The sequence below is a fragment of the Atractosteus spatula genome, chromosome 2, assembly GCF_055471065.1.
Source record: "Atractosteus spatula isolate fAtrSpa1 chromosome 2, fAtrSpa1.hap1, whole genome shotgun sequence".
Lineage (NCBI taxonomy): Eukaryota > Metazoa > Chordata > Actinopteri > Semionotiformes > Lepisosteidae > Atractosteus > Atractosteus spatula.
The window spans coordinates 41,684,476-41,706,909 of record NC_142707.1 but is presented as its reverse complement, the minus strand read 5'-3'; the positions used below and the strand labels follow the sequence as shown (position 1 = coordinate 41,706,909).

Here is a 22,434-nt window from a genome sequence, read left to right as displayed (position 1 = left end):
ATCTGTTCATGAGAACGGGTTTAATGGAGAGAGGTAGAGACGAATAAAGAATATAACGGCAGTTACATGTAGAAGTCGATGAAGTACAGTAAGAAAGGAAACTTCCTTTATTTATATAGGAGGGGAGAAATGAAATAACAATGAATGAAACATGTTTTAAATCCCTATAATTAGAATAGTAATAGTATAACATATACTTACATATATAGCACAGTAAATAAATAAGAGAATTACTTTAATTTAAATTAATCTTTAAATTTAAACCATAAATACATTCATTTCTCAACACTGTACTGTGGACTAATTTAACAAACTAGCATACAGTAAGTAATAAATATATTAATTTCCCGACATGATTGCAGTATGGATTACTCACAATTTTCAATGATAAGTATGAATTAACATTCAGAGGCTACCACATATGCACAAAAGCAAAGCAAGACAAATGGAAAACATTGCCCTTTTGGATGCTGGAGTTGACTGTGTTACATTTACTCTCCACTATTTGTCTGTAGAAAGAACTTGTTGCATCATTACTCTTTCTGAATGTAATCTAAACTTTCCTTACCTTGAAAACTTTATCATGGGACCCACAGGAGGTTTTAACATATAGTCGATTTTAACCAAGTTGAGTCTTGGAATCCAGGGAGAATTTTTCTTGTAAATGCATTTTTTATAAATGCATTTATTTCTGTAAGATTATTTCAAATGTACAATTTTCCCACTCTTCATCTATGATCATAGCCTTTCTAGAAGTCTTAGTGTAGTGTGTCATATACCATAGTGCCCACATTTTAGGAGTTGGCATTACATATGCTGTTATCCAATTTCTGTGTACATCTTTCATCTGTAGTGAGAATTGAAATATCCTATTAAAGCCTGAAATTACTGTGGAGTTGCGCAACTGGAATATCAATTGTGTTAAACTTACCCAGTACTGATGGAAATCCTTCTATAACATGGGGCGTTTTATTGCCATCTAATATAAAACCTGTATATGAAAATATGAATTTAGCATTTTTATGGTTTCTTATCAATCTTCTATTATTAATCCCTTTTTGTCTCAAACTATTTATTTAACCTTTTACTGTTTTTTACTGAACTGATAGTACTGAAGAAGTGTTTTGGATATTTGTTTTCTACTATTGCAGTAAACTTCTGTCTCCTTTTTGATAGTTGCAATATAATTTTTCAGCTGTAGCTCAGTGTACTTTTTCAGTCTTTGAATATTGGGATTTAAGCCAGAATAGTCTGTAGAATGCTCTTCAACATTTTTTTTAATTTCTGCATTAAATAATTATTATTTTCTCAGATTGTTTACTCAATTTACCTAGACACATACATACATATTTTAAGATTATTTTTTTAAAGAATTAAACATTTTAAAGTATAACTGTTCATCTTCTGTCAACTAGGTATTCATCTGTTTCCAGTTTACCATTTGCAGACTCATTGCACTCATAAAGCCTTTGGTTTTGTTTTACCTTCCAATTATGAAACTTGTATTATAAGTATATGAGTACTGTATATAGAAACCTGTAAGGTACTGTATATCACCAATATAATTTCTGCTTGTAGCCTCTTTTTATTCAGTTATTTAGCTTCCACATGATTTTTGATATGAGGTCCCATCCATACCACCCTTTGTTTCCTGCCTGTTTTCTGAAAGAAAATACTTTTTTTTCTCTAGTCATCCTTCCATAGATGTTTTTCAGTTAGGCCAGGTTATAATTACTTAGCAATGAAGTGGCCTTAAATTATTGCTGATATAATTAGAGAAGGTCTTATTTGGTTTAAAATTTAGTGTTGCATATTTACCTGGTCTGACTGCAACAGTGTTCTGTAGTTGAATTACTCCTTGAGTACTCTATACAGTGTGACAATCCATTGAGTGTGTCGTAATGGGATCTTTAAAATAGAGTGGGTCCAGGCCAACAGACACGCTAAACACACAGCTGCAAGGCTCAAAAACACACAGTGCAGAGAAAAAGAAAATCTACCGCAACCAAACAAAAACAAAAGCCTAAGCTCCCTCTTGAGTTACTGACTAACTTCCTTTCAAAGTCCCTATCCATCACAGGCCTTCTTCCTCTGGTGGGTGCAGCACACAAAGGGCCGCCGTCTGTATTCCAGAATGCAGATATTGTTCCAACTGACACCTGCTACAACTGGTCAAGTGACCGACAAAAGTAGCTCATTCCCCAGACGTTTTCTAGGGAACGTGGCCCAGACAGAGCTGCACTCTCATAACATACAGTACAGTGCCTTGCAAAAGTATTCAGATCCTCTGATGGTATCGCATTTTGTGTAATTGAATAACAAATAAATAATAAATGTTATAGTTGATGTACACTGAATGTTGACGTTAGAAAATCATTTTTGTAATGCCTGAGTAAATGATCAATCATCTCTACCACGTCAGATCAATTCAGACATATACAGTATATATATTATATTGTTGTTGGATTGCTATGCAGGTTTTTGTGTTGTATCAATAAATGTATCAAGAAAATCTGTGTGCAGCATATGTTTATTTTGTTTGGTTGTTTCAATACCTGTGTAACTTGCTGTTCTAATTTATAATTGTTTTAGTAAATTAAAAACCCTTGTATCATTAAATTATTTTTAAACTATACATTTATTTAGGTTTCTTACAGCAAAGGATTTGAATGGTTATGTAATCCTGACTTTTCCATTTTTCTTTCAGATTAATCAACAATTTACTTCTTTCTTCTTGGTTTTGGTTTGAATATGTGAACTAGGTTGTGCATATAACAAATATTACTTGCTCGTTCAAAGTGCCATGACTGCAAGCATTAAAGCAACAAAATGGAGAACTGTGCAAGGGGTATAAATACTTTTCCAAGGCACTATATTATTCTCGATTATATTGGTGTCCCACTGGTTCATGTGCAATCTGTTCCACTTGTGCAGGTCCCATTTGTTCCAGGTGGACCAGTAAAATTTTAATTAATTAACCTTTTTAATTAAATGACACTAATTGATTGCAGTTATATTTAGAAAGTTGTCTAATAAAACTGAAAGACAAAAATCAATTTGTTTTCCATCTAATATATGTAAATCTATAAAAGTTAATTAACATTTTCTAAATATTGCCAATAAGGATTTCTGTTCCAGATAGGAAGACTGCTTACACCATGAGTTACAATTTTCATTACTGTAAGAGTAGAAAAATTAGTATATGCAGCAGCTATTGAAACAGGTCAATGCTGCAGTTCACTCTGCTGTTTCTCTGGTATTTCCCTGAGGCATTGTTTTTGTGCAAATTATTATGAAGTGTAAATAACCAGAGGGGAAAGAAGAAGCTCTCCAACTCAATTGATTTCTATTCAGTCATTCAGATATTTGCAATATGAAGCTGTCTCCAAAATATATGAGCCTCCCCAACAGTTAAAAAAATACCGTAACGCAACGGGGGCTCAGGCACCCTTGCCGCATTAGTTCGGCCCCCCACCGTCGGGGGCTCGAACCCGGGACTCCCGCGTCACTCAGCAGGGACCCAGCCCAGTGAGCTAAAGAGAGATCTCTCTACAGCCCAGTAGCTGTAGTCCTGCTATCACAGGGAAGGGCGGCGACGTCACCGCTCTGGTAAGCCGGCTCTTACACAGTGCCTGTCGGCCGTAAGCGTTACACTCTCCCCCGCTTAACTCGCCGTCCCCGGCGAAGGGCTATCCCATCCCACTCTAACACCAATGTAACACAACGGGGGCTCAGGCGGGCGCCCTTGCCGCATTAGGTCGGCCCCCCACCGTCGGGGGCTAGAACCCGGGACTCCCGCGTCACTCAGCAGGGACCCAGCCCGGTGAGCTAAAGAGAGATCTCTCCACAGCCCAGGGGCTGCTCTGGTACGCTGGCTCTTACACAGTACCTGTCAGCCGTAAGCGTTACAATACAATGAGCAGCATGATAATAAAACAAAATGCAAATAATGTATGCACTATATTATCAGCAATGACTTGTAATATATGTTCTTAGGTGGTATTTTGTACACATCATTACAATCAGGAAATGATCACAGAAAATCTGACCCTCAAAGCTGAAATGTCCAGTTGTTTAAATATGACTGCTGACAGGGTAGTAGCATTTCAAACCAATAATTCATCCATCCATTTCTAAACATATGCAGTACATATATATATACATATATTATATGCAGTACAGGGTCGCTGGGGGAACCATAACCTATTCAGGCAAGCAATGGACATAAGGTGGAAAACAGTACATTGCAAGGCACACACAGACACAAACATGCACAAACTCACACCAAGGCCATTTTTTATAGACGTCATTTAACCTACCAGCATGTCTTTGGATTTTGGGAGAGAAACTGCACCTAGGGCCCCAGTGCTCCAAGGCAGCAAAGCTACTGAAATTACTGCACCACTATGCCATCCCAAAACCATAATCTTTCATTGAAAATGGATTGTCTCCATTTTGTCCTTGCAGTTACACTTACATTAATTTTACAATCCATGTAATTCATATTCATATACACTGTAGAGTGAAATGGGAATTTGTTTTACATATATTAATGGATGCAGTCATCCTTTGGATTATATCATGTATTGCCTTCATCCTTTCCTTCTGCAAGAAAAGTAATCAGAAATTATAATTAAGTAATTATAACATTTTTTGTTGTTGTTTCAGGACATGGAACAAAAGGCGTTTTTGAACTTCTTGCTGGTTGGAGAAGGACAAGGGAAAACCTGCCCTTCAAAGAAAGAGTAGCAGATGCTTTTGCTGATGTGATGGTGTGCTACACCATGACCAGCTCCCTGTACATCATTACCTTTGGAATGGGAGCCAGCCCCTTCACCAACATTGAATCTGTGAAAATATTCTGCCAGAACATGTGTGTTACAATTCTTGTGAACTACTTTTATGTCTTTTCTTTTTACGGCTCCTGCCTGGTTTTTGCAGGTCAGCTGGAGCAAAACCGGTATCACAGTGTATTCTGCTGTAAAATACCTTCTGCAGAGTACCTAGAGAAGCAACCCACCTGGTTCAAGACCATGATGAGTGATGGGCATGACATTTCCACTCATCATGACAGCATTCCTTATCAAAATCACTTCATTCAGCACTTTCTACGAGAACACTACACGGAATGGATTACAAATACTTATGTCAAGCCCTTTGTTGTGATATTATACCTGATTTATGCATCATTTTCATTTATGGGATGTTTACAAATTAGTGATGGGTCAAACATCATTAACCTTTTAGCTAGTGATTCACCAAGCGTCTCCTATGCTCTTACACAGCAAAAATATTTCAGCAACTACAGTCCTGTGATTGGGTTCTATATTTATGAGCCAATAGAATATTGGAATACCACTGTTCAAGATCATCTGAAGACTTTAGGTCAGGGGTTTAATAAAATATCTTGGATTGATCATTACTTTCAGTATTTAAAAGTTGTTAACATCAGCGCATCAACCAAAAATGACTTCATAACTGTCCTGCAGAGTTCATTCTTAAGGAAACCACAATTTCAACATTTTAAGGACGACATTATTTTTTCCAAAACAGTGAATGAAGTTGATATCATTGCATCCAGGATGTACATGGTAGCCAGAACCACAGAGAAAACAAGAGAGGAGGTTTTGGAATTGTTAGAGAGACTGAGGCCACTTTCTCTCATCAATAGCATCAAATTTATAGTGTTTAACCCTACCTTTGTGTTTATGGACCGATACAGTTCCTCTGTCATTTCCCCAATCCTGACCTCTGGGTTTAGTGTCTTGATTGTTTTAATTTTGACATTCTTCTTAGTGATTCACCCTCTTGGTAACTTTTGGTTGATACTGACAGTAACCTCAGTAGAGCTGGGAGTTCTTGGCTTAATGACATTATGGAATGTAGACATGGACAGCATATCTATTCTGTGCCTTATTTACACTTTGAATTTTGCAATGGATCACTGTGCACCCCATCTTTATACTTTTGTATTAGCCACTGAGCACACAAGAACTCAGTGCATAAAGATCTCATTAGAGGAGCATGGATCAGCCATTTTGCAAAATACATGTTGTTTTCTCATTGGTTTGATGCCCTTAGTGTTTGTGCCTTCAAACTTGACCTTTACGCTGTTTAAATGTTCTCTTCTTACTGCCGGTTGCACAGTTCTACACTGCTTTGTCATATTACCTGTTTTTTTAACATTTTTTCCTCCATCCAAAAAGAGACATAAGAAAAAGAAACGTGCAAAGAGAAAGGAAAGGGAAGAGATTGAATGCATTGAAGTCCGAGATAACCCTGACCATGTAACCAATGTTTGATGTATTGTGGTTGAAGAACAAGTGGAAAACAATAGAGCATATCACATTCAAAACTGGGGGTAAAATGCAGCACTTCACAGGGTTTACGAGCAATAGTGTTGCCCTTTTCTATGTCATTATGACCAATTCACAAAACAAAAATATAACAGTTAAGAAGTCAATTCTCATAATCCACCAGTGTTTCAACTTTAGGAACAGAACAGTCTTGGGACAGAGGTGAAAAGTAATTATTTGACTCATCATAAGCAACACAAATACCTGGTGTAACATTTTTCTCCAGTTAATACCTTTAAAGCTGTTGGGTTTTAATTAAAGAGAAGAAGAAGAGAACTTCTTTAAGAAATGTCATTCCACAGTTGTACTGTATGTATATAAAAGTAATAATCCAGGAATATAAAGTAATAGTGAATCATATAGAACATAAACAGTGTACCGGGCTTGAAAAAAGGAACTGTAGTAAGAGGGAAAAAACATGATATACATCTTAACTGATGATACATTAGCAGAATGCATTTTATGGTTAATGGTCCATTTCTTTTTTTGTTATTTTAGCTTGTGTATATAGCGTGTGTATACAAATCTTATGATGTTGTTTTTTAATCCTTCTTTGACACAATTGTATTAGAAGTATTGTAGCATAATGCATTTCCTTTGCCTTAATGCATTTCATTAGTTGAATTAGGGTTTGTAGACTACTGATAAGATCTAACAGAAAAATAATTTTAAAAATGCAATGATGCTGAGCTTCAACAATTTTTTTTGGTTTGTTTAAACTGCTTAATCCATAATCCATCAGTGAAGATGATCCCAAACATCTCATATTATATTACTTAATTGCCTCAACAGAAATATGAGTGCCAGATTAGACTATTGTGAAAGCTTGAAACCTATGGAAGATAAAGGCAGTAGTTATATAACAATATAACCAAGACAGGAGGCTTGAAATTTGTGCAATCAGTGGGGTGCTCACATTAGTACAGTGAACTCTGTGTGTGTTTTCATGTTCTGCAATAGAAATGAAATCATATTGTTTTCAATAGACTCATGAATGATGAACAACATTGCAATGTACTGTACAAGACCTACACTGAACAAATTTACCATTACACTCTACAGGTGTTCTAAAATACCAAATTATCTTCATTTAATGTAAATTGAACTACAAGGTCTGTCATAACATTCTTTAGGATTGGAAAAGAAAACAAAAATGGCATATTTAATATTACAAAATAAGTTAAACTTAAAAATAAACATGATGTGTCATATACTATATAAATTAAGTTTAAATTAAAACCTAAATTATTTTTATCTCATGATTATTATTAGAAACAGATGTGAGTAGAATAACTACAACATCTGTCATTGGCAGATGATTATCATCTGTAATTTGTATTTCTAATAGATGCCGGATTTCATTTGTTTATAACAGGAAAGCATGACAGATATTTTACTATTAATATGAGAAAACTAATATATCCCCAAATTGACTATGAATGCATGGCACTATGTAAGATGTGTGCATGAATCTCTTTAGTGCAAGTAGTCATTTTAGCTAATAGAAATATTTTCTTTCTCCATTTTAAATGGATACTCTACAGGTGAGCATTCGACATAAGCATCTATTGTAACTTTTTGTACAGAAAGTATACAAAAGTATTGAACATTTACAAGCCAACAGCAGAGGAAATATTAATTTAAAACATGTAAATTAATTGTATATGACTTTATAATTTTTTCTAAGAAATTGTATTTTATACTTAAATTCCTACTTGTAAAAGCAATAAAGTAAAATTTTGAAAATTCAGAAGGAGTAGGCCTGTAATAACACATGAAAGATTAAGTCTTCTAAATTGGCATGTATTATTGCACACCATAATGAAAATTAATTAAAAGTAGAAAGATACTGTATTTGGTGTTTAGAATTAGAGTTTTGGACATTTTTAAAAATATATCAACAGCTGGTTTTAATATTGATGTTCAAACTCTTCCTACTGTGCATAACACTTTCTCTTAGGGTATCATTAAAGCATTGTTCAGTTATACACATGATGTTTTTAATCATCATCATCATATTTTAAAAGACAAAGCAGACACTGATCTTGTGCCAAGCAAAATTATTTATATAGAAAATTTTCAAAACTCTAATTCATGTTTGACAAAGAAAGGGACCATGAGGTTTAAAGCTATTCTGCCAAACTTGTTTTTACGTTAAAAAGTTATTTCAAATTTGACCTGGAAATAGATACTCCAATTTTCAGTAACAAGTAGTAGATTAAAGTATATAAATATATTAGTTCAGGTGGGTAGCTGCATCAGCATGCGTAGTCTGCAGAGGAACAAGTAATACGTTTTTCCATGCTGAAAAGAGAAGAGAGAAAACACAATGCTTCGGCTGTGAAGCCTTAGGCTCCTATAGGTTCCTATAAATATATTAAACTTCTACAAGCAAAAAAGAGAAAATATAAAGCTAGTAAATAAGTAGACTAATTCAGTTGCTGTCAAAAACAAAAACAAAAACTGACAGGATCAAATTACACTTTATAAACATCAATGTTTCCCAGTAAACTACCAGCTGCAGTTTATCACACTTCAAAAAATATATATTTTTTATTTTTATAGTTTGATACATTTTACATATTCAGACCTATTTGGTGTTTAAATATAATAATCTTTCCCTTTAAATTCCATCATCTCATCATGTTAATTAGAAAAACTACTTAATGGACAAATGACTACACACTGTAAGGGAAACACTGCAAGGGAAATAATTATCTGTTTGTGCCTTCAGATTTCCTTTCCAAACTATTACATACATGTAAATTATACTCAAATTTGACCATTTGTAATTAGTACCTATTTTGAATTGACTAAAAAAATGATTTATGAAGTTCTGCTATTACACTTAAGTATGTCATCCTGCATTATATTATTTTAATTCAGAAACTATTCTGATGTCAGAATGTTCTGCATTTCATCCAGTTGAATTTATACTAATCAGTCTAGATCTTTAAAAACAGTAATGAAATGCATATTAACCTTTTATGACCAGAACAATCTGTATGGTTCAGCTACTCAAAAAAAACTATATATTCATTCAACATCAGAAATGTTGTCACTATAGTGGTTATGAGGAAAAAAGAAAGAAAACCTTAATGATCTTGGGCATAAAATAGTCTCAACTTTTACCTTTATTTTAAACATTTAAGAAATGAAAAAAATGTGTGGTCCCATTCTGATAGTAAATATAATTATTTTAAATAGCTATCTACTAAAAGTGCTGTGAAAATTTGGTACACATAACATGCAGTCAAGCAAAATGCAAAACAAAATGAAAACATTAAACATCTACCTCATTTTACTGTTCTACAAGTCATCACAATTCTGAGATATTTTGAGAAAGATAATGCTTGAAAATGGAAGCAGGTGTACATATACAGTATATTGTACAGTGGTTCAGGTGGGTAGCTGCGTCAGCATGCGTAGGCTGCAAAGGAACAACTAATATGTTTATTCCATGCTGAAAAGAGAAGAAAGAAAACACAATGTTTCAGCCGAGGGACCTTCTTCAAGTGTGAGGAATTGTACCATATTGTACAGAATGTGCATGCATACAATGTTGGGAGGCTTACATCCTCCTTTACAAAACATAGAAATACATAATACATTTTGAAATATAATCTCTTACACTACTCAAAAGAAGTGGCATAATTAGATTCCTTTTTGAATTACTTCAGGTATTATATTTCTGCTTGGTGGTACACAAACAAGCAAAAAAAGAGAAACATCCTAATGTTGACCCTTGGAAAATGTAGTATGTTCTTTGGCTTCATACTCTTTTATGCCTCTGCATTAATCTTGTAACTACGTGAATACTGTGATGCACTAATGTAAAGTACTAAATATGTTAAAACAAATCCTTAAAATAATTTGGTTGGCAGCCTCGCACAACATAAAGCTACTAAGGTAATCTTATGTATTGATGAAATTCTCAATGTGGAAATACAGAATTTACCCATTTCATTCAGGATGTTTATTTCTTTTTTGTGTGACTTGAGACCCCAATTTTTTAAAGAGAGATTACAGCAAAACTGAGTTTAATTATTTTTTTTCTTTTGGTAATAGGATACTCTGAGATGCAATGGCAGCTTCATATTTATGAGGTGTATTGGGAAAATATTCTTGTGATGTGACTTGAAAACGTTTTGTAGCCTTATTTTGAATCTCAGAGATTTCCGGAGTTCTTTAAACAGAACCCGTGTAGTAATAATGGGAACTGGCAGGAGTGATGCCACCCATTGTACAACAGGTAATCATTTAAGTAATTTTACCTGTTATACACTAAACTTACAGTACTTTTGAGTTTTGTTTCAACATCATTTATTGTGCCATATTTTAAGTACTGAAATATACACATTTTACTGATGTGATTTAAAAAAAAAGGTTTATTTACTATGATGAACTGTTGACACTCTTTATGTTCAAAGATTAAACCACTGTCACTGAGTGGGCTTTTTGGCTTTACACTGGGAAACATTTTAAACTGCTTTTTTAACATATTATCATAAGTCAGTACCAGTACGTGATGTCTGATTATTTGTAATTATATATTTACAAAATAACTCCTTAAATTCATAGTTTATACCTAGAATGAGCTTCATAAATTGTATTACATTTCAAGTGAATACATGAATATAGTCTGAAATTTATAATATAGGTACATGCTTGCGCTTTTTGTCACCTTGACAATGAAACAATACAGCAGTACTGTTGGAAATTGAGTTAGAATTTGAATTAAGTTAGAAGTTAGATTGAATTAGAATCTGTATAACACTTCTGCGTCATTTTGGAATGGAAGTGTTAAAGACATGGCATTTGATTACACTTAACAACAGTTCAAGTGAAAAAGTGAAAAAAATACAATACCAAATAAATTTAGGAATAAATATAGGAAATTTAATTCCTTTACCTTGAAATGGCCTCTTATTTAGACAAGCAGCCAAATCGTGAACATAACAGATGTTTGCTTTCTGATCAGTTCTCAGAGTACTGACAATTGTTGCTCTGTATTGCAATCTTATGACTCATATGAGTGCAACCCACTAAACCTTTCAATGGATGTTTCACATAATCTTAAAAAAAGATTTTGCAGACATATTCTCTATATTATAGATGATAAGATTTAAGTATCAATAAGATTAATTCTAAATTTTCGTGAATCTGAACATGACGACACTATTACCTGTACTATTACTCGTTTACTGTATACACCTATTTATGGTTTCTGGATTTCTTTATTTGTATTACCACAAAAAGTGCATTTTGAAATACCATCTTGGGAAAATAATTTCAAAAGTAAGTTATCGTGAAAGACCATTTAGCACATTCAGATTTTTTAGAGTAGAGAGTAGAATAGTTTATTGCCATATGTAGAAAACAGATATGTAGTAGTGAAACCAAAAAAAACCCAAAACATTGTAGACCATGCAAAAAGTGCGTAGTGCAGATGTGTATTGAGGCACTGCAGTTAGCTGTTGAGGATGCATACTGCAGTGGGATAGAAGCTGTTCTTGAGTCTAGTGGTCCTTGCTTTAATAGTGGTCCAGTGAATAGTGATTGTTAGTGATTTCACAATTAATACAAAAGATTGGAATAAGGGTGGAATAAGACTTCAAGGTACCTTCTCATCGATGACAACTTATATTAATTAGATCACCACTATTAGTTCTGTTGAAATAGAATAATTTAATATTATGATGAAAAAACAGGGTTTATGAAATTATATGATGTAATCTAATCAATAAAATAAGGTCCTGACACCAGTTTGCTATGCAAGTGAATTCTAAATATTTATAATAATTTTACCCCTGTAGTCTTAAAAAAATAAGCGTTATACAGTTTGTGATTTCTATATTCTCCAGAACAGCTAGATAATGGAATAATAATAAGTCAGTGATCTTAATAAAGACAGAAAAATTCTTACAATAAATAACACCAAATACACTGTAAAAAGAGTCATAACTATACAATAAATTAAAATATTTATAATTCTGTGAGTTAGTTCCAGAGAACTAACTGCTTTCTACATATAAATATTCAGAACTGTATCCTTATAATCTAATCACAAAACACCTTCGGAATGTTTCAACAAAATTATCCTGTTCAGAACTAAATCCCCTTAAAAAATAAGTAGTAACTAACTTCCTTATTTTAATCAAACAATTGATCACTATCACAGGAGCAATGCTTTAGCCTTTGGATTCCACAGTATAGGAAACAGGAATTTAATAAATAAGAAAAATAAATAAGACAGCAAACTCCTTTTAAAAGAGTACAGTTTTCTTCCAGTTTTACCTGGATAGAATCCGTCTTCCAGTCTGATGAAAGAGGAAAACTCTTTCATGGTAAAATGTGCTCCTCTACCTCCGATGATGATTCCTTCTTTGTCTTCCTTCATTTTGTGCTTCCCCCTTTTCCTGCTTTATGCTTACTGTACTATGGTATCCTGCTAAGGGGTCTACTTCATCTATGACCCATCCCTATGGAGTTTGATAGATGACCTCACAAGGAAAAGTTCTGGTCACTGTTTTTGTTAAATAATTATGTTCTAATATGGATGATTTAATGATTAAAGAGTGAATGAGTTTAGGCTGAGTTGCTGATTAGTATCGGTTTGATCTTATGTATCACATTTATTTGCTTCAAAAACCAAGGACAGTACAATGTATAGAACTTATGGAATCGGGATGTACTGCAGGGAAGTACAAAATCTTAACTAGCCCTCAAACAGCAAAAATATGCAGTTCTAAATGGAAAACAGTGCTTGCTCTGAATATCCTTGCAGTCTTTTTTATTTGAATCACTAATACAAGCCATGGAATCAGGGTGAAGGCTTTTTTGAGTTTGAGTGACAAGAGGGACTCTGGAATCCAAGAGAATTTCTCAGCCACTGAATAAGAAATCTTGTTTACCATGCTTTCATGAGTTAGGAGTACTGTAGCAGGACCTTTTCCTCACCCAGTGCAGTACACAGCCTGCAAAAATCAAACAGCTCTGTAGCATGGCTTGTTAAAAACCTAAAAAAGGAAGCAACAGTATGTAAATGATACTGTACTACTATGATTCAATTTTAAATATAGCTGTATCAGCAAATAATTTGCTAATGTGATTAAAATAACTTTTTGTGTACCATTATAATTAGTGATTTTAGTCTGGTACATCTGCCAGTATAGGCATCTTTTGCATTTTATAAAATGCAGATAATTTGCAGAATTACAGTAGGCACAAGTCTCATACTGCTGCTAGAATATTTAATTGACTGATGCACTGTAACAACTGTCATGAATATGAGCAAGATGGGCAAAATTAAACTGACAATTTGTTTTTTTATGCTCACCTTGTGGTAATCTTTCCTTAATCCATCCGTGACTTAACTGTGCACTGTCACTTTATATTTTTCTCATCATCGGCAATTCAGCATGATTCCAGCTACTGCAGGTGGTTAATTCAATAAGCTGTGCACATGCTCCTGAACTAGGAATGCCTCAGCTAGGTTATATAACTTATCTGCAGTGCTGTGTTTTTTTTTGCATTAGTCCATCCAGGGTTTCCCCAGAAAAGGGAAGGCTGGCATGTTTTATTAATGCAATGACATTTGTAAATTGCCTCTACTCTGAATGTTCTGGTTGGACTGAAGAAAAGGCTGTTACATTTTTATACCTTTTAACATAATTATGTGTAGTGGACAAGTAGAATTTTAAGCAAGATTCTAGATTTTTATTAATAGAGAATCAGGAATTTATATCCTTGTCTTCTTTGCCAAATGGAACTTGAGAAGAACAAAATATAAATCTCAGCAGTGATGTGCCTTAAAAATGAAGGCACTGTTTTTAATACCATGCTACCTTGAACTGTGCAAATAATACACATTACTTCATTAATTTAAACTAGCAAAAGTTATGTGCGCTTTGAAAAAATGATAAAAACTGCTCTTAAAGAAATTAAATAACTCGTCTAAAGTCTTCCGTTAATAAAGTTCTTCAGGTTTATTATATACAATATATATCACAAATGTGCATAGACTGCAGCACAAATCTAAAACCTTAAAAGGCTCTAATATTAAGATGCTCATGCGTATGCACACATTTAGCTGTGTATTATGAAGTATTTACTTCTTGATCATCTTAGATCAATATTGTAGTAAAAGAACACTAAATAAAAAAACAGACACTATTAAAACAAAATATCATAGTGAATTAGTATCTTATTAAGGAATGTTTAAGTCAGTATTTTATTAGAAGTATGCTTTTGAATGCTTTAACAATTTTCAATGTAAAACATTTTATACAGCCTGCAATGATAAAGCTATAAACATGTCTAAGTGCTTTTTTATATTGAAACATGGATTTTTTATTAAAAACGTTGTTTCTATAAACCAAGTTTGATTGCTTTTTTGTATGAGATGTATATTCTCTTTTTTTCTGTCTGGTACTGTATGGCATGTCAATTTCACTCTTCACATTCCTCCTCAGGCCAGTTTTTTTTTTCCTCCCGTGATCCTAAAGGAGATGTTTTCAATCCACCAGCTGCTTGTTATAACTTACTGCTGTTTCATATAACAGATTAGACAAATTGACTCTTTTCTCATACTGTATTCCACTGGAGTGCACAAAATGTGTCTCTCTGTAGCTTGAATTCACTGTGATTTAGCTAATGTTGTGATTTATTTTTATTCTTGTTTCTGGTATTTCATTAATTTTGGGGAATTGTCTAATATTTACTGCAAGCTGTTGGCAATTTTTTGAACATTTTGTGTTTGAACAGTACTGCCTGTGTTTCTTCAAAAAATATAAAAATTTGTCCAGGTGGAAATGTGATTATTTTTTAAATCAACCCCTTATTCTGTTTTGTAAAATAGAACAGGAGCACCTGCAAGCAAACATTTTGAATTGTATCAGTCTTTTATAACAAGCAGTCTTTCCATCCATTTCAGATACCAATGTGAAAGCCCACAAATTGGAAATTCTCTGCTCACATTTCTACATTAGATGGAGTTTTTAATTAGAAATTCAGGAGGAAAATCAGATATTAATCTTACCCAATTCCACTGTCCTAAGTATATGTAAAGTACATACAGTATAGCCTCCTGAACTTCCATTACATTTTTTTTCTAATTTCTAAAAACTGTCTTTCTGATATTTATCTATGTAAATGAAGGCAATTGAGTCATACTGTACATTATTTTAAAATAATAAATATTTATATTAGAGCAAACAAGTCCAAAACACAAATGTAATATTGGTATTATAAATTATAGGTAGTAAAAGGCCTATTAGCAACATGGGAAAAAGTGTTTGCATATATTGCCTATAAACACAATAATGACTGCATTTAAAAGAGACAACATTGTGTTTAAATATAAAAACATAACATTATGACTAAATGCAAAAATGATCATTAGATGCTGTATCTCGTAATAATGCAATATTATCTCATTTAAATGCATTTTTTTCTCTGTGGTGCTAACTGGTCTTTTATAAATGTTTAATATTTTTAAATGTTTTTAAAGTTGTACATATAGACACTGCACAGAATGATTTTCAGTCAATATAAATAGGAACAGAATTTCATTAAATCAGAAATAAACTCTCTACTATTGAGGTATAAAACTTCAAATATTCATTTATTTCAATTTATTTGCACAGGCTTTTGAATGCCAGCACATTTTTGTGATTGTTGTCTCTTTTGTGATATTTCCCATTAATATTTTTTAAGAAACATTAAATCTCAAATCATAATTGTTCTTATATGCATACCAAATGGCATATTTATTTTCTAGGATATATGGAATTGCCTACAAATATGGAAATATACTAAAACTTTCTTACAGAATAAACAGTATGAATCATAAGGGTTAAGCATTTGGTGAAGATTTTGGAAATACACATAATCTGAAAGAAATCATGTGAATTTGGAAAGAATTAATCATTGGTTAATGGGTTCTTCATTAGAATGTAAATATTCCAGTTAGCACTACTTCAAAGTAGTGTACAGTATTACATTCAACAAATATGCCTATTTGATAATGATAATAAAAATAAGAAAAAATGGGGTATTGCTAACTTATACAGTATGTGCTGGCATTCAGTGGCCTCTGCAAAAATGAACATTTATTTGTGATGTATACTCTATGTATGCATCTAAATTTAGTTTCCACTCTCCTTAAACATACAGAGTAAAATCAATCAACAGAAATCTTCTGTTTCTAAACATGACTACGAATGTTTTCAGTGGAAGTGAATTTTCTGTCTCATCTAGATGAATAATAGAAATTTTGCTTCAATTAAATTTGTAAGATGTTTTCAAAAATACAATGCCTTCTAACATCTGGGTATTGCAGATTATTCTGTAGTAGATTGTTCTTGCAGCACCTAGAAGTAACAGCTAAAAAACAGGTGAGACTATAAGTAAAGCTATTTTAAAGATAATCCAAAAATATTATTTAAAAAAATAATTTCTTCATCTTTCAAGATACATAACATTTCATTATTAAACCTGTATAGTAACAGAAATGAAAAATCCAAGTATGATGTGTAAATACAGTCAGGCAGAAACTCTTTTCACTCCAAATCTCATAAGACTAAAATATAAGGTTTTGGAGATTAAACATCTAAACTATTTTAACCAGTTCCATTTTTCCATTAGCATTCCATTTGTGTATTGCTGCTATTCACTGAATCCATTCTAAAATGTCTCAAGTCATAAAACATGCATGGAAAGTTGTATCTTAAATATGTGGTATAAGGGTCTCTAGTGTCTGTAGTTATTATCAAAACCCAATAAACATCCTTACTTGAAAGCAGCTGAAAAATCATTAATAAAACTCATACACTGCACACTTCATTAAATATACCATACAGAAGAAAGGTCAAAACCCCATAAATGTAAATGGAGCATAGAAAACCGCAATGCAGTACACAAACACATGGTAGTATTGCTGAAATTGACATATATACTTTATTTTACAATAGTGCTTTATTAGTTATACCACAATGCACAGACCGGTCGAACACTATACAAAACAATATGTCTAAACAATATTCATTCAGAAATTTTGCTTTATCAATTTGCTTTATTCTCTTAAAGAGTAACAGTGCTATCGGACAACAGAATGTGTAATATTCTTGAATGTATTGGCTGGAAATTATTTTTCCTTCCATCAAACTCACTGTTGCTGTTTTAAAATTATGAACTGAATATAGTATGTTCAGAAATCCTTCAGATGGTTTAGCTCTGGATTGCCAACTGGGCAGCAGAAAATGACATTAGTCTCATAATGTATAATGACAGTATTATTCAGATACATACATCATTTTACATTTTGTAAAGTTCAGTTGTTTTTACCAGTACCCCTGTATCACAAATGTACAGGGTTAAAGGTTAGAGGTTAAAGGCTTCACTAAACCAATGCACATGGTTTTTGAAATATGAAATATTTATGAAATATTCAAGTCGTTATCAAAGGAAGTTTAAATAAAGTTTGCAAACCAATCCAGTTCTTCTTTCATACTGGTTCCATTAAGCTTAATCCATATATTTTAGTTTATTGCCTCTGTGTCCAAAATTAGAGGTACATTATGTCATAAATGCAAAACTCTGCCTACCTACTGTATTTATATGTGTATGATCATTTAAACTACATGTGAAAGTTGTATATTTTTATGTAGACAAAATTAAACAAAGCACATGCACAGCCAGCAAATCTTTAGTATTGCATCAAACTAAAATTTAACAAAAATACATGAATATTTTTTTCTGGAAATAAAACCAGATCATGAGCAAAGAGTCCATTCTGCTTTTTACAGGCAATTTATACATATTCTAATGAAATAAAAGATTTAACACAGTCATGAAAGAAGTATCTCTCTGTCTTAAATGAACATGTATTCAGCTTGTACAGTATAAAGTACTGTATACTAAACAAGTCTTTGATTAGGAAAAAGTTCAGTGTTGGATCCTTTTAGTTATGTCAATCAGTATGGAGAAAACTATTAAAGAATACAGCCCACAGTCTTTTCCTGAGAGATTATTTGGAATATGTGCCATAGAAAAACTTCAGAAAACACTGAGTGCACAACAGCTGCTTTGTAACTTAAAGGTGAGACTAAACACATCTTCAATCTATATGTTAAATCATTAACACTGTATGAACAAATGCAACATACTACTGAAGGTTAGTTAAATACCTGAGATTCTGCATATGTTACTGCATAACAGAATAAAAACTGTTTTTAAATTTTCTTGTTTTTTTTCTTCTTTTTGTACTGACAAGAAGTGACCATTCATTTTTGGAGTGATTTCCATGACAATGATACTGTTTCTCCAAAACAAACACTCAAAAACAAAGCATATGGTTCATGTTTTTAGGAAAAACAACCTATTTTTGTCTTACATTGCAAAATACCCAGAATATTTTTTATTATTTTTCTCTTGCTCAGAAGTCACTGAATATAGTTGGTTATCAAACATGTCTTATTATATTTAAATTGCAAAAACTGCAAAGTAGAATTTGCTTTGTAAAAGTAGAATTAAAGTAGAATTTGCTTCCTGTGACCCTATTTTTTACATTATGAAAGCAGATGGACATCTCAAGTAGGAAAGATTCAGTTCACATGAGATGTTCTTGTTAAATCTACTGTGTATTAGCTAAAAACTCACTGGCACAAAGAACGAAGATGACAGTTAAATAATCAGAAGATTAACAGAGATACGTAGTAATATTATATTGTATGACAAACATTTAGGTTTTCCTAAAACTACCTGTCCCATATGTGAAGTTAAGAATCAGCAGATCACTTGATGGGGGTTACAATCGCCATATTCAAATCCATTCATGCTGGTCACCTTTCTAGGAATGGTATTAAAATTATAAATTGTCTTCAAAATGCTACTCTCACAACCTGACAAAGCCAACAATAATTGAAAAGGCTTGAGTTCTCATAATGTGGAATCTAATTCTCTTATTTTTCGTGTCATCCAAAAGACACAATTCTTTATCCTGAAAGTAGCCAATGGTGATTTCTGCACAACCCATACGAGAATCTTCCCTGTTTATCTCCTTATTTACAGAAATTACTGTAGTTTTTCTTACGGTGTCTAAATGTAAAACTCTCAATTAAAAAAAACTGTTGTAAAACCCTAAATGTCAGACACAGTATCAGGCTAACATACAAAATGTGAAACCTGTTTAATGGCCTACTCAATTTTTTGGATACTACTGTCTCAAATGAAGACATCTTTCAAATGCTAATTGCTATCCATGAAAATTACTCAAATAATGTTTTGTTTTGAGAGAATTATAACTCGTTACAGCAAATGACCTTGTCCATGTGAGAATGCAAGGAAAAATACTGATAATCATCACATCTCTCCATAATAGGATGTGAAGAAACAGTAGCAGTTTGCAACAATGCGGAGCAGACAGATAAAGTTGTTGGTTATGGTCAAGGACAGCTATAAATACATACTAATATCCACAAATTAAATTGAAGTAATTATAACTTACAATGTCATAAAACAAAAGTCTGAAATGGTTCCTGGATATCCAACTAAATCTGAGGAAATCAGGGCTGCTGCCTCAATTACTGTTTTTGGACTGAAAATCTGTAAGTTAGTTAATATACTGTGTCTATTTGATATTACAGAAAATGTTGAATACATTTTCACATTACTGTACTGCTGGTGTGAAATCACTGTTTTTTAGACCAAGTAATTGTCCAAGGAATTGTGGTACAATGTGAGCAGATTATTTGTGAATAGGAACTATACAGTACACGTGTCCATGTGCACATACTGTACGTGTGGTATCTAAGACATGTTCTGCAGTGCAGTAGGAACACTGTGAACATTGTTGTGCAAAATACAAAACTTGTAATAAAATAAATATGCTTTTTCAGAGGAAGATGGAATTTGATGCGCCTGTCAAGAACCACAAATTCATGTACCTTGATGAAATGAGCTTCAATCAGGACAAATGTTGGTGCTGTGGTTCAGAATGCAACTGAATAGCCTGTCACAGTCTATGAGCAGACGAAGCAGGAAGGGAACATAATGATGTGCTGTGCCATATTATAAAATGGTATTGTGGCACGAAGTCCTGTGCCCAAGGGCATACAATGTAGCCCATCTGCTGTATTTTCTGGATTTGCTGAACAATCACCTTGCCTAGCCAATGAGTCGATTACATTTGTCATGCTCTGGGATAATGTAAACATCAATAACACATTGGTAGTACAAGTGTGACTTACAGTACATTCAGAGTTCATCATTATGTTCTTGACACCCAATTCACTATTTCTCAGGGAATTATTTTTGGCCTGTAGGTGGAGGGTGTATGACCACTGTTATTATAATCAAGCCACCCTTAACTACTCCATGGATGAAAAATGAAAGAGTGGAGCAGTGATAATGGCAGATAAGAAATTCAAAAGTACTTTTTTCAACTGTGCCATGCTACTGAGGACAATAGATGTAATGTAGATGAAAATGTATCACCTCATGTTGAAAAGAAATTCACCCAAAAAACATTAATATGGTGCATAACTTGCATGAAAATACATGCTATATATTATTTTTATATCTTGTATAATTTAGAAATGTTTTGTGCACAGACATTTGGAAATGTTTGCATTTATTTTGTGATTGATATGAAAATCTGAGAGTTCATATGTGTTTCTTCTGCAGTATGTCCACAAGCAGCTGCTACTGCTACTGAATAAAGAAATAAAATGGTAAGAAACTCTACATCCCTAGGCAGAGCTGACTAAGAAGACACAGACCATCATGTATGTTACAATTGAAGTAATAGAAAATTACTTGAAGAAATTGTGACTTGACAGTGTGAGTGCATAAAGAGCTTTACAAAATGTAAAAAACCCATAGCTTTTATTGCTGGCTTGGATTTCAGATTCAAACAATAGAACATTAAACTCTACAGACAAAACTAACAGCACCGGATATTTAACAATAAGGAAGAAATATACTGTTTTGTATAAATTCTAAATGTGACCAGGCCTAAAAGAATAGGGGGTCAAGTGCACAGATAACAAGGTGTCTTTCCAAAGCTGTGTCCAAACACAGAATAAATAAGAGTTCTTGTTTTCATATTTCTGTGTGGCATTCAACTGCTGATGTACCTTTCACTGCTGCAGAAATTGAATAAAACCTGTGGAAAATACAAGAATATATCAAAATCAAACATCCAAACATTATTTGTGATAGTAGTATTAGTTGTAATAGTACAATTACTTTCAAAATGGACCTTATAATCAAAATTTCCTTTGCTTTATTATCTTGCCTTTAAAAATAGAATGACTATTATGATATACAGATATTAATAATGAGCATAATCAAATAAACATATTATATTCAAGCAGCAATGCAAGTATAGAAAAGCAAGAAGGTCAAATGTTTTTTTTTACTTTACTACTTGACCTACATGAAAGTAAATATTGTTTTATTATCTTTATCACATAATTTTTGGATTAAATCAATGAATTTACACTTTTTTGCTATTTTCTGTAAGGGCTTACATGCAATTATGTCCTTTATAATCATTAAAATATTGCACAAAACAAAAATGAAATATAAATTATAACATAATACAATGTATTATGGCATTGTATAAATAATTGTGTAATTCAACACATCTCCATAATGCCACGTTCCTGCCATAGACATGGCTGTTGTACCCTTGAGCAAGGTACTAGTTTCTCTAGGCCATTCAGTGGGGAACAGCACTGGAAGGTAAATCCTGTGATGTCCCATCCAGTTAAGATGACATGCTCTCTAGTCCTCTTTATGTGAAACAAGAATAAGATCTGGCCCAATGAACTGTGCTTTTCCCTCCGCCCTTGATTGTATGGCTCCATATTTGGAGTACTGTATGGCCTTTTTGTAGCACATTTGAAGAAACTTCTCCTAAGATTTATTAATTCCATAATAAGTATAGTATTAATTTGTACAAAAAAGGGTGAAACATAAATTAAAATGTCATGTTAATTTAATAAACAGATAAATCTGATGTCCGAAATTTTAAATTGTCAATACTGTATGTTGTTAATTTTGCATTATTCAT

The 22,434-nt window shown here is 32.9% G+C and overlaps 2 protein-coding genes across 2 annotated transcripts in view; one reads left to right on the top strand and one right to left on the bottom strand.

Annotated features, from left to right (window-relative positions):
• Positions 1–8,762, top strand: part of ptchd4 (patched domain containing 4) — a 44,922-nt gene extending 36,160 nt beyond the window's left edge. Inside the window, exon 3 of the mRNA XM_088940736.1 lies at positions 4,669–8,762. Within this exon, the coding sequence (XP_088796862.1) occupies positions 4,669–6,302 (1,634 nt within the window). The 3' untranslated portion in view covers positions 6,303–8,762. The remainder of the gene's footprint in view (positions 1–4,668) is intronic.
• Positions 8,763–21,458: 12,696 nt separating this feature from the next.
• opn5 (opsin 5) overlaps positions 21,459–22,434 on the bottom strand; it is a 47,681-nt gene continuing 46,705 nt past the window's right edge. Inside the window, exon 7 of the mRNA XM_088908823.1 lies at positions 21,459–21,522. Within this exon, the coding sequence (XP_088764949.1) occupies positions 21,459–21,522 (64 nt within the window). The remainder of the gene's footprint in view (positions 21,523–22,434) is intronic.